The sequence below is a fragment of the Delphinus delphis genome, chromosome 13 (assembly GCF_949987515.2).
Source record: "Delphinus delphis chromosome 13, mDelDel1.2, whole genome shotgun sequence".
NCBI lineage: Eukaryota > Metazoa > Chordata > Mammalia > Artiodactyla > Delphinidae > Delphinus > Delphinus delphis.
The window spans coordinates 75,369,843-75,382,671 of NC_082695.1; the positions used below are offsets into that span (position 1 = coordinate 75,369,843).

A 12,829-nucleotide genomic window follows, 5' to 3' on the forward strand; every position below is an offset into this window, starting at 1 on the left:
CAAACACTTCTAAAGCAGTGTTATGACTCTTTAATTTGTTGAGTAGAAAAAATGAATATTTACTAACATTTCTTGAAAACTTGCTGTAAGCCCACAAGAAAGAATTTGACATCATCACACTGTGTTTTCCTTAACTTGACAGGAAGTCAACGTCAAGTAGACTGACTTGAATCAGGACCTCATTTGGGAAGTATAAGTGTTCAATAAACTGCATTACTTTTTTATTTGGAAAATACTCAAGTTCTGTGGCTTTATCATCCTGAACTTTACTTTCTGAAAACCTGGCAATCCCATGTGGACTTCTGGTAGAATGAGCAATGCAAAGAGCTGGCTTGGACTTGGCATGTCCTTGTACTTCTGGGGATTGATGGACCTTACAACCACTGTTCTCTCGGGCACACCAACACCGCCAGGCAAATTAGAAGCATTCCTGTCAGACAAGCCACAGTCACACTCTCGGACAAAGAGGAGCTGGGTTTGGAACCAATTTTTTGTTCTGGAAGAATACACTGGAACTGACCCTTTGTATGTCGGCAAGGTAAGAACTGCCAAAGAGAAAGATAAATGATCGGAATATTGAATATTGACATTGAATAAGAATATGAATTGCCTATGAAAGCTCAAATAGTCTAAGGCCTGAGAACAATTTTAACTAGATATATGTTACTTGACAGCTAGCTGAAATCTAATTTTTGCTGTGTCAGATACCGATCAGAAAGGAAAGATTTCTCTCCTTGTTCTTGCCTCTGTTCTGAGTGGGAAATATTAGGAATTGGATTTTTGCAGGAAAAGCCTTGGACCCTGTAAGAACCATTCAAGTCCCCCCAGAGGCAGCAGCAGCCTCAGGAATAACAGGATGGGGAAGAAATAAACTGGGAAATGCAAAGGTAGGAGTAGAGGGTTTTTTGCCTTTTTTTTTTTTCAAAGCATTTCCACAGGTATTGCCTGAGGCCTTAATTTAATGGAAATAAAAAGAATAAAACATTCATTTCAGAAGATCCTATCTTGTGCTTCAGGATAGTTGGAGACAATCAATGACTATATTTATAAACTTTATATTCAAATTCCCTTGATTTATCTGTCATCATTTCATTTTTAATCCGGGCTTTCTCCTGTGTTTACTTATTTTGGATGTTAATCAGAGACCACTTTGCAAAAGCAACCAAATGAGAGAAAGTGGGAAACAAGGAACTAATTAGAAAATAAATAATTCATTCAAATAACAAACACTTGTTTAGCACAGAGGCTAAGAGTGTGGGTTTCAGAGTCAAACATATGTGGGTTCAAAACCCAGCTCTGCCAATTGCTTCCAGAGTGACTTTGGAGAACCACGTAATAAGAGAACCACAACTTCTCAAGAGCTGTCTACATAAGCTCTTTCCTCAACTCCCACCCACTTCTCAACCCAGTTATCTGACTTCTGCCCTCACTCTGCACTAAAGTTGTCTTTTCAGTGCTCCTAAGGACCTCCCCACCACCAGACCCAATGGCTTCGTTTTATGGAACCACCCAACAGCGGCCTTGGACACTGCTGCCCAGTCCCTCTTTCTCGACTCACATTCTTCTCTCAGCTTCATGACCTTCACAAGCCCATTTTTCCTCCTTCTTTCTCAGCCTCTTTGCTGGTCCTCTCCCTCTGCCTGACCCCAACCACTGGTGGTCCTGTAAGCTTTGCCCTGGGTCTCTTCCCTATCCACACTCATTCCCTGGGTGGATTCGTCATCCCTATGGTTTTAACCATCCGTTAAACCGTCCCCAGCTTAAAAGCCTTTTCCATCATGAATACATCTTCCACCTATTCAGAGTCCAAAGATCTCTAGCAACTTGATATTTGTAAAACATTTCTTCCAACTAGACACACATAGCTACCGCTAAAATAGGTTTAAGAAAATGTTTTTGTATTCGGTAATTGTTTTGTGTATTTGTACAGTTTAGAGCCCTCCTCCCTCCTCCCAAAGATAGAAACTGAGATGTCATCCCTGGCCTTCCCTACATTTCCCTAACACTGAGTACCCAGCACAGAACTGGACATACAAAAATGCAGAAAGACAAGAGTATCTGACAAGTTTCTGGGCTACCACAGTACCATGTGTCAGTCATATTCTCATAAAGCAGATCATTTAATCATCATAACAATGTTACGAGGTAAGTATAATTCACTATTTTGATAATTAGAGTAGGGAACAAGGCTCAGAGAGGTTACGTTCCTTGCCCAAAGTTACACAGAAGGCAACAGGAAATCTTAAACCGAAGCCATGGGCTTTCTTTTACACTGCCCTTCACATGGCCATGACTTTAGACCTAGCCCTGAAAGATACACAGAAGCATCAATGGTGTCGGTGAGACCAGGAATGTAACCAAGCCTGTTTCCTGAAGGTGGGAGCACACAGCTGTGTAGTACCCTCTAGTACTCATGATTAGTGCTCACCCTTTCCTAATCACCCCAACCCAGGACACAGGATACCTCCGCATCTCCACAGTCATCCTGTCCAACCAACACTCCAGCAAACAATGAAAGCTTTTACCCTGAATTGGGTATGTCACCTCCACATGAAGAAGATAATTATGTATTCACTTACCCAGGCACTTTTCCCCTTTACTTTCTTTTGAAAGAGAATCCAACCACCTTTCATTCCCTCTCTTCCAGGGGCATTTCAGCTTGTCACCTTGAGCTCTGGAAGATGTCTGTTTAGAGAGCTGGCCTGAGTATTTGCTTATTTCAGAAAGGAGTGTGGTAACAATTATCAGCTGTAATTGGTATGGCCTTATAAAATCCACACTGGGCTTTCCAGGGACAAGGCAGTGTCGAGTTAAAGCTAGATTATATTGACATATGCAAAGAGGGGGATGCAGAGAGCTTGTGCTTACGCACGAACCTGTGGTCCCAAGTCATACTGAGGTTAACAACTACATGGAAGCTGTCTAACCACAAACTGTAAGCACTTGCTGCATTCCTGGAACTATACGAGGCACCATGAAAGACAGCAAAAGGAGTGAAAGTCACCCTTGTGTTTAACATTTTTTCATGATCTTCATGTACTTCCCATCATTCACTACTCCTTTGGCTCACGATCTTATAGACTAAAGAATTGTTAGGTTAAGTAGACTATCCACCTGCCTGTCTAGTATAAGTACATAACCACGTGCTGCCAACTCCACTCCAGAAGTTCCTTACCTTCCTCCAAAGAGCTGGTGCTCAGTCAGTGTTAGCTGAATTAAGAATGGATAAACATAAAACACATTTTTATTGCAGTGCCAATTTGCTGAGTGACTTAGAGAAAAGCTGTTAATATCTCTTCTTTTCAATTTTCACAACCAAATGTGTATTCTATGGCTGGTAAACCTAATATTAAATGCACAGTACTGTGCTGGTTATTAAGCTAGTGTCTCAGCTCTGTATTCACCTTTCCATACTCCACTTTGTGATGCTGGGGCTGGAACTCTGCAAACCAGTTTCTCCTTTTCCAACCAGCTCCCACTGGGTTCTGAGAGTAGAATGCACTAGAGGGAGAACCAGAGGCAGGAGGAGGGAGAAGGGACTTGTTCCTTTTACCTGCAGAAGTTGATTCCAGTTTCTGGATTCTTTCCACACTCCCAGCCCCAGCCTCATCACACCCGCTGAGAAATATCAGCACCACTGGATGGCGCCGCCTTCTCAGAAGTCTGAGTCTCTGCTACTTGGGAGGTGGGCGCTGGGGGGCACCTCCTCTAAACTCCTGAAGCTCCAGCCTGACGGGGCAGCGCTCCCTTCTCAGAGGTCTCTGGCCCAGCCTCCTCCAAATGCCCAGATTCCAAAAGCCCCAACTTCTGCCCTCTGCTCCCCCAGCCAGAGGGACGCTAGCTGTTTCCTGGAGTTATTATCTCTCCTATGATACCTCAATGTTCCCTTTCTGCCTTTTCAATCCTTCATATTAAATTCTCTCTGCTAAAATGACTGGTGTGGGCTCTGTTCCCTGACTAGGTCCTGAACTGATACAATTTCAGGTGACCCTTGAGCAACGTGGGGGTTAGGGGCACCACCCAACCGCACCCTGGAAAATACATTTTTAACTTTAGAGTCGGCCCTCTGTCTATATCCATGGTTCCTCCATAATCACCGTCTACTCTGTATCCGTGGTTCTGCATCCACAGATTCATGTGTAATACTGTTTGCAGCATATACTATTGAAAAAATCCACATATAAGTGCACCCTCGTAGTTCAAATCCATGTAGTTCAAGGGTCAACTGTATAGTCCCCAGAAACTAGTTCTGTGTAAGCAGATCCTGGCCCTTTACATAGCTGGTACTCCTCCTGTTCATAGGAGGCCCTCCTGCTTCTCTGTGGATGTCCTCCCCCTCCCTTCCCCCCACTCCCCCTTTCTTGCCCATAAGCACACACACACAAAGAAGGCACCTGAAAGGTGCTTGCCAGCTCTTTTAAGGCAAAGGTAACGTGGTTTCACTAAAAGCTTTAACCCTACTACTACACCCTACACCACTCATTCAATAAAATTTTATTGAGCATTTGCTACACATGAGGACTCACACTAAGATGAAAGCCACGCGGTTCCTGACTTCAAGGGACTCACAGTCTACAGAGTTCCTCCAATTCTTCTCTCAATACAAACAAAAACAAAGATAACAGAGCCAACGTTCAGCCCAGACTCCACGGACATCAGCCAGCCGAGTAGCTCCTGAGGAACCAGAACTTTCTCTACAGCAGCAAAGATTTCTAGCCTCCTGTTACTTATTAAGTACTCTCCATAGGCAGAGCACTTCAACTTGGCCTATGATGATCACAAGTATGCTTAACTTTCTTAAGGTTCATAGGACAAAACTTTTTAGATGACAAACAGAACACCTCAAAACAATCCTGGGTATTTTCTTTAACGTCAGCTTCTATCCTTTCTTTTTCCCCTGGATAATCTGCCATGCCCTGAATTAACCTATTTCATCCTAAGTGAAAGTTCTATGCCACATGCCTTAAAACTACACGTTATTTATATGTATATTTAAATTTATATATGTATAGACATATATATGTAAACACACACAAATATATACATTTTTTTTTTTTTTTAATCCTTAGATCCCTGTCCTCCTCCTCCCAATTCCATTCCTCTGCCTGGGAACACAGTTCCAGATGGAATGGATTTTCATTTCTTTGTGGCCGGGTCCAAATAAAATGGCTTTCTACTCTACACAGTAAGAGCTAGGCACCTCTGCCTTTTTAACTGCATAAACAGAAGATTTGGATTGCGATAAAAAAATAATAATACTGTCTATGGAATGAGGAAATGGGAGAACTTTATAAAAAATAATAATACTGTATATGGAATGAGAAAATGGGAGAACTTTATATTCTAAATAGAATTCTTTAAGTAGAAAAAAATCCACAGCTATTTTTTCGGTCAATTTTGTTCTCTTACTTCCCTTCTGTAGATAAGACACAGCTGAATTCCTCTAGGCAGCAAAATCGCTGCCTGTGTGATTTGGCCGTGAGTCAATTTGAGATTCAGCTCAAAACCAGCCACAACCTGCAAACCCATCCTTGTCTGAGGATGTCGTGAATACACTTTCAGGTGTCTTCTTGGTGTCCGTGCCATTTAATCCTCAGACTAACCTGTCCCAGCAATGCTTCAGGCAGCCTTCTCCAGCTTCTACCATTGGGCTATGCATAACAAAAAGGCCAACAGGTTGTTTTTTTGCCGTCTCTGCTACACTCCTGAAGGTTTGAAGGGAGTACAGAAGAGTTGGGCATGTTAATACCCTTCTCTCTATGCACGTATATCATCATGGTAATTGGCCCCATTTATAGCTTTCCTATTATGGGAAAGACACTGTACTAGGTGCTTTACATACATTAATCTCTAATGAGCCCAACAAACCTTCACAGTAAGAATTAACATTGTCCTCTACATTTATAATATGAGGAACTTGAGAGTTATAAGCGTTAAATAATTTGTCAAGGGCACTCAATTTATAACTGATACAGACAGTGTTCAGGCCAGATATACTTGCCTCTCTGGCCTAACCCTAATGCTGGCTGTCTGTTTTATAAACTATATCTCATGGACTTCATCCCTGAGCTATGCAAAGTGCTAACTACCCCAGCAACAACAGAGCTGGTGGTAGCTGACTAAGTGTAACTAATTTTCTGTTGCCCCCTTAGAGAAGGACTATTATAAGAGCACAAAATTCCAGGGTTCTTGCCATCTATATACATTGTCTATAATTAGGGGTGCAGGAGTTTATTTCTAGGCTTAATATGAAAATAGTGCCCCGGACTCATTTCGAGAGTCGTTACAAAGTAATTTGGGAGGAAATATAGCTGGATGGACAGATAAAAGCATGTCCCTAACAGAACCTTCCACATATAGATTTGAGTGATTCAGTTATGAGGCCAAGAACTGGTCCCACCAAAAGGAGAGATACGCTGATACAAAGAATAATAACCAGCAGTAAAATTCCATTTTGATGCCTGAAACATAAACAAGCATAGTCCCACTGAGTGAAACTACGGAATTCAGAGAATTTCAAGAGCCCCTGGAAGTCATTTTGTATTTCCAGTATGGTGGCCACTGGTCTATTTATTAGCTATTTCATCAGCTTCTCAGCCAACTCGAATTGTCACAAAGTTTCTGAAATTCCAAAACTTAATTTATATCAACACTTGTACAATTTTTAAATGTTTAGCTTGTCCTTTTCTTAAAAAAAAAATTAAATGGAAAGGCTGGACTCCTTCTTATTAGACTTGCTCCTATTGTACACGTTGGGACCTACACTTTCCAGAACTCCTGTTTTCTATACTTCTCAGGGAAAGGAACTTCAAAAACAGTACTAAGTTAAGGATACTGAATGGAATGTGGAGAAACTTTACTTATTCATCAACTTATATTTGCTCTTTGATATAATCATGTTCAATGCGTATTAGTTCTCTGTAGACATTTTAAACATCTGAGTGAAAAAAAGTCTTTCTGTTTGAAAGGAAATCATAAATTTAGACCATATTGAAAAATCTATTTATTTCTGACACCTGTTCATATGTCGGTGCTTTTTTTCCTCAGCTTCATTCAGACATGGACCGGGGGGATGGATCCATCAAATACATCCTCTCTGGAGAAGGTGCAGGTGTCGTGTTTACCATCGACGACACCACTGGAGACATCCATGCCATTCAGAGGCTTGACCGAGAGGAAAGGGCCCAGTACACTTTAAGGGCTCAAGCCCTGGACAGGCGGACGGGCAGGCCAATGGAGCCAGAGTCAGAGTTCATCATTAAAATCCAAGACATCAATGACAATGAGCCCAAGTTCCTGGATGGACCTTATGTCGCCACTGTGCCAGAAATGTCACCAGTGGGTAAGGTGGAGATTCACTGATTCTCACAAACAGCGGTTCCACTATAGAAGATCCTCCTGTCTAAACATGGAGAAGGACAGAATGTGCACAACAGTTCACAAATCATAAAACTCTACCAAGCTACTTAGACAATGAAGACAGCCATAGTATAAAATAGTAGTAATACTAAGCTTAGTATTGTTATTCAGTTCCGGTTCTTAAAAAGCAAAACAAAATATAGATGATAGATAGATAATATTTGATTCATAAGGGAGAAGCATTTTGGTACTATCAAAAAGAAGAATGAAGGGCCCAAAGACTGTGTTGTCCTTACGAGTTACTAAGAATTTAAAACACAAGTAACTCCCATCCCCACTGAAGAGGTACTTCTGTACTAAGCAGTTATGGAAACTTGACCTAGAAAGAGGCCCTCCCAAGGAAGCAAATGCTTTAAAAATGCCCATTCAGGATTGCATTCAGCCTTTAGCAATTCAACTTGAATAGGTTTCCACCATCTCTCTCCCTCAGGAACTTCTGTTATCCAGGTGACAGCCACAGATGCTGATGACCCAACCTATGGCAACAGTGCCCGGGTAATGTACAGCATCCTCCAGGGCCAGCCATATTTTTCTGTGGACTCCAAAACAGGTATGTGATGTAATACTTGAGTCAGAGGTGTTGATTTTATTCTCTAATGATTTGTAACTGCTATTTATGCCAGACCCAACTCTCCTTTTCAAGAACTCTCCAGGGAATGTATTAACTAGAGAGGATTGTTATAAGCTTTGGGATCAAGAGACCAAACTAGCACTGCCCTCGTGGGTAAGAGCAGCACAATGCATAGACAGTGGATAAAGTCTGATTGGAGAGGCCCAAAGAACTGCCTACACAAAAGTATGCCTCCTCACTAACCTGCAAAAATACCATGGTTGTATTTATTCCCGGGGAGTAAGGTCTTTTATAACGCCAAGAAGATCTAAGAGGATTGGCATATTAACCTGGGCTCACTACAGAACTAGAATAATTGATTTTGAAACTAGGAAGAACCTTAGGGGAATAATCCAGTCCATCACTCTTCACTTAAAGGATAAGGAAATTGGGAACGGAGACCTAACAAAGTACTTCTGGTTGTAGAGGTGTCCCCTGACATGTGGTCTGATGTTCTTCCCACTGAGCCACCCCGTACTAAGCACAGAGCAAGGCCAGAATGAGTGGATGAATGTGATGAGGGGGGAGAGAGCACAGAGCATGGAATGTGGCCCCCCAAAAAGGAGGTGCTAAGTGGGACACTCTAACAGGGAGGACAGCATAGAGAACTGGGTGGGTAAGGAGGTAAGGAGCAATGTGCTACAAAAGAACACGTCAACAATCAACAAATCAATTTGGCTTTGGGATTTTTGTTTTGTTTTGTTTTCAGTTTTACCCAAGAGCTTTGACTACAGAATTTATGTTTTATCTATGAAGGACTCCCTTTAATACTTTCAAGTTGGGCAGAGCAATTATTATGATTATTATCTTGCACTTGTGCCAGACTTTCTCGCTTTTAAAATACATTCATAAATATTACCATATTTGAGCCTCCCAATAATCTTGTGAACTAGTGAAATATATGGAAGTGTTGTTACTCCCATTTCACATACAGGAAAATTGAGGACCGAAGAGTAATTAACACAAAACTTGAGTAAAGAAACTTACAGCCACAGAGATAAAGTCAATGACAAACACTCAAAGTCATCCCTTTACAGGAAATAGAAAAAACACATTTCTATTAGCAACCTGATATAATTTTTTTCCAGAAGTCCTCAGGGGAACCAGGCATTTGGAAAACTGTATCATAAAAGTAGAAAGTGAGGGAGTATACATTAGTAGGAGGAAAGAAAAAAGGTTGCTGTTAGGGACTTCCATAAAACAGTAACTTTAACCATTCTACAGATGGAGGGAGGGAGACTGAGGGGGTGCCCACAGGGAGGAAAAATACAGACAGGAAGTCGGTAATGTGTCCTTTACATCCCAAGAGGAAACTTACATTATTTTGACAGCTCCCAGGGGGCATCTATAGTGTTAAGTTCAAAAATACATGAAAAGATCGTTATTGCCATGCCCATAGGCCATTTAAAAAAAGAAAATGCCAAATATTTCACTTTAGAATGTTGTTACTATAATGCAATATATATACATTATAGGAGTAAAATGGGGACAGGTTTGTGGTTCCCAGTTCCTTCCCTTGGCATGCAAAAGGTCTGCTTAGCCAAGGGTCATGTTGTAAACCTGAAGTAAACAAGCCTTTAATCTTTACCTAGAGAGCACAGAAGTCAACTTTTCTATGTTGAAGTGTTCAAAGGAATATAAAACATTACCACACATCCTTGGCAGGATCAAAACAACGCATTTCACAGGATTTTGACTTAGACCCCTCTTCCTAACTGAAACCGTATCATCATACGGCAGTGCTGCTACCTACGGTCTGGGGGAGATCATCCTGTATGTCTGTTAAAAATAAACAACTCACAGAGCATCTTTCATGTCTTAGCTCACGGAATGCACTGAAGCACAGAGGTAAGCAGAACCTAACAAAACAGAATGAACATATAAAGGAAAACAAACAGAAAACAAAACAGAATGAACATATAAAGGAAAAGCAAATCTGAATTCCAACCCTGCTTACAATTACTGTGGAGGCAGGAGAAAGCAGACTAGGAACGAGTTGCCTAAAGAAGAGTCATTCACACTACAAGGGCTCTAGGGGCTGAAAGAAAGAGCTAAAGGAGAATTATCTAAAATCACAGATTTGCAGGCATATGAGGCTTTATTTTCTGGACCCGAAGCCCGTTTTGTCTGGTGAGACAGAGCAGCCTGAAACTGTCTCAGACTGCCAGTCCCCCAGCCTGTTAGAGAAGCACTGCTGCCACCTCCTGTTCTTTCTCAGTAATGTTGCCAAAGGAAATCGGCCCACGAAGCTCTGCCGGCTGGAATAGTTATTTATTCACCCTTTGTTTAAGCACAGCATTTTTTTGACGCTGGGATTCTGACCTCAAATTTAATAAAAGATGTGACTTGCATCTCAACTCTAGCCATTAACAATGCACAAGGAGAAGCCTAGAACCCAATCTTTAAAATGGAACTTGTGGTTTTGTTTTTAAAAACAAAGTCATTTCTATTCTGCAGGTGTAATTAGGACAGCACTCATGAACATGGACCGAGAAGCCAAAGAATACTATGAAGTGATTATCCAAGCCAAGGACATGGGAGGGCAGCTTGGCGGATTAGCTGGGACCACAACGGTCAACATCACCCTCTCAGATGTCAATGATAACCCACCCCGCTTTCCCCAGAGTGAGTACCTAACCAGTGAGAGTATAGGTCTCAAGCCAGAGGGATGCAGCTGTGACAGCGGTGAAAGAGAAAGGCCTGAGTCCCTCTTTGAGTTCAATTTTTCATGGATTCCTTTCTGACATTTATCATGCAATTCTCACATAATTATTTCCCTTCTAGATACCAACTTCCCATAGCACTAAACCAGTGTTTAAACTCTTTTTTTCTTGATTGCCATGCCCTGACCACTCCCCATAAAATTAAATATTAAGCAGTAAGACTTTGTTGGGTAGGGCTGAACTTTAGAGAGCCACAAACCATTGTAATATATAATAAGTATCTAAGATTTTTTCACCTCTCCCCAACAAGAATCGATTTTTGCCCCCTAGGGGGCAATATTGCCCTTGTTGAGAATGCATGCAGGGAAACTAAGGCACAGCTGGAGGTGAACATAGTGACCCATCTGACCACCTTCACCAATCAATTCTCAAGCAGGTACCAAGCACCTGCTTTGTAAGGGCCCTGGGCGTGAGGGGCATAAGATGACTGAAACCCAGTCTCTGCCCCTGTGAAGCTTAAAGTCCACTTGGGGAGTACATACTCAATACTCATCAAAAGTTAACCAGGAAGCAGCATTTGCTGTGCCACCTGGTTAGTGTAGAATGAAGCCTTCACAAGAAACCAAGATGAGTAAAGGCTTAATAAAAGGATGAGAGCTCAGCAGGGAATTGAAGAATATAAAGGATTCAAATAGGAAGAAAGGAAAACATTCCAGAAGGGGGAAGCTATTCATTCAAAAAATATTTGCTTTGGGCAACATTCTAGATATGGGATATAAAGACCTAGAAATAAAGCTGCAAATGTAATTTTATGTTCAAAGATCCCTAAAATGAAGACCTGCCCTTCAGTGTTTCAAATTTGTTATATTTCTAAAGGAAGTCACTGCGAAGTTTTTGAGCAAGTGAGAGACATAAAGGAAGGCTAATATGATAGCCGCGTACAGCACTGGTTGCTAGGGGTGGAGACTAGAAGCAGGAGAGTCTGTTAGAAGGCTTTTAGAGTGGTCCAGATTTGAACTGATAAGGATGTAAGGAAACAGCAGAAGGGGTGGAATGGGGCAAATAAGAAAACTTCGATTTCTGTCTCTTGATTTCTTGGCTAAGGGAAGATGAAATCAAAGATGACAGTGATGTTCTAAGTCTGGGTGACAGGGAGAAGAATTGTACTACTGATAGAAATAGAGGATACATAATGGAACTAGTGGCAGGGAAGGAGGAAGACAAATTCCAATTTGAATATGAAGTGACAGCAGGACAATCAGATTGAAGGTCCTTAAGGAAGGTGGAATATAGAGCTATGACTGTGGAATGGAGCCCAGGAACAGAGATGTGAATTTGAGAAGCAGATACCTAAAAGGGAGCAGTTGGAGAAGTGAGAGCAGCAGACACAACTCCAGGTGAAAGACTTAACCAGGGGGAATCAGGTTAAACAACAACAACAACTAAACTAAAAACCAGACCATCAGCTGAATAGCTACATTTTGAGTCAGTCAAACCAAGAAGCCATCTATTTTATCTATGTAAACAGAGGAAGAGAACTCAAATATTTACATACAACTGGTATCCATAAAGTCCCATGAGATTTCGTGAAACTAAAAGACAGTATATTAAATATTTCACAAGTGGTACAAATAAGTAGGTTACTAAGTTGATTGGTTCTACAAATCAGAATAGTAGTGCATCATGAAAACAGTTTATGAAATGCCATATGGATTGGCTTCTTAATTGCTTTGCTGACCCTGGGGGTTCCATCTTTATTATTTCATGAATGGCTCACACTGTGCACACTGTAGACTACAGATTCTTGAACATCCTTGATCCTATCTGGCTTTGTAATTTGACACTAGACAGTATCTCTGAGGCATAAAGGGAAGAACGAAGTTCTTACACAGCTCACAGTATGTAGATCTGGACATATTGCAGGGAAGTTGTATGTTACCTACCAGGGCTCTTGGCCTCCTTAATCACTAGAAATTGATCAGAGGCCAGGCAAGAAATTCAGGCAAGGCTTTACTGGGGACCCCGCTGCAGCAGTGGCGAGTGAGAACAACAGTCTCCCTTGCTTGCTCCCTGCGCGGGGGCGAGCTCACTCCTTATATGGGTTGAGGGTAGGGGTGTGTCCAGGGGTCAGGACAGA

At 41.6% G+C, this 12,829-nt stretch overlaps 1 protein-coding gene across 2 annotated transcripts in view; it reads left to right on the top strand.

The window, feature by feature from the left end:
- The first annotated feature begins 282 nt into the window (after nucleotides 1-282).
- CDH20 (cadherin 20) overlaps nucleotides 283-12,829 on the top strand; it is a 61,287-nt gene continuing 48,740 nt past the window's right edge. For both annotated transcript variants that reach the window (XM_060029560.1, XM_060029559.1), the window contains exons 1-4: nucleotides 283-538; nucleotides 7,048-7,342; nucleotides 7,850-7,969; nucleotides 10,487-10,654. In XM_060029560.1, coding sequence (XP_059885543.1) covers nucleotides 293-538; nucleotides 7,048-7,342; nucleotides 7,850-7,969; nucleotides 10,487-10,654 — 829 coding nt within the window. In that variant the 5' untranslated portion in view covers nucleotides 283-292. The remainder of the gene's footprint in view (nucleotides 539-7,047; nucleotides 7,343-7,849; nucleotides 7,970-10,486; nucleotides 10,655-12,829) is intronic.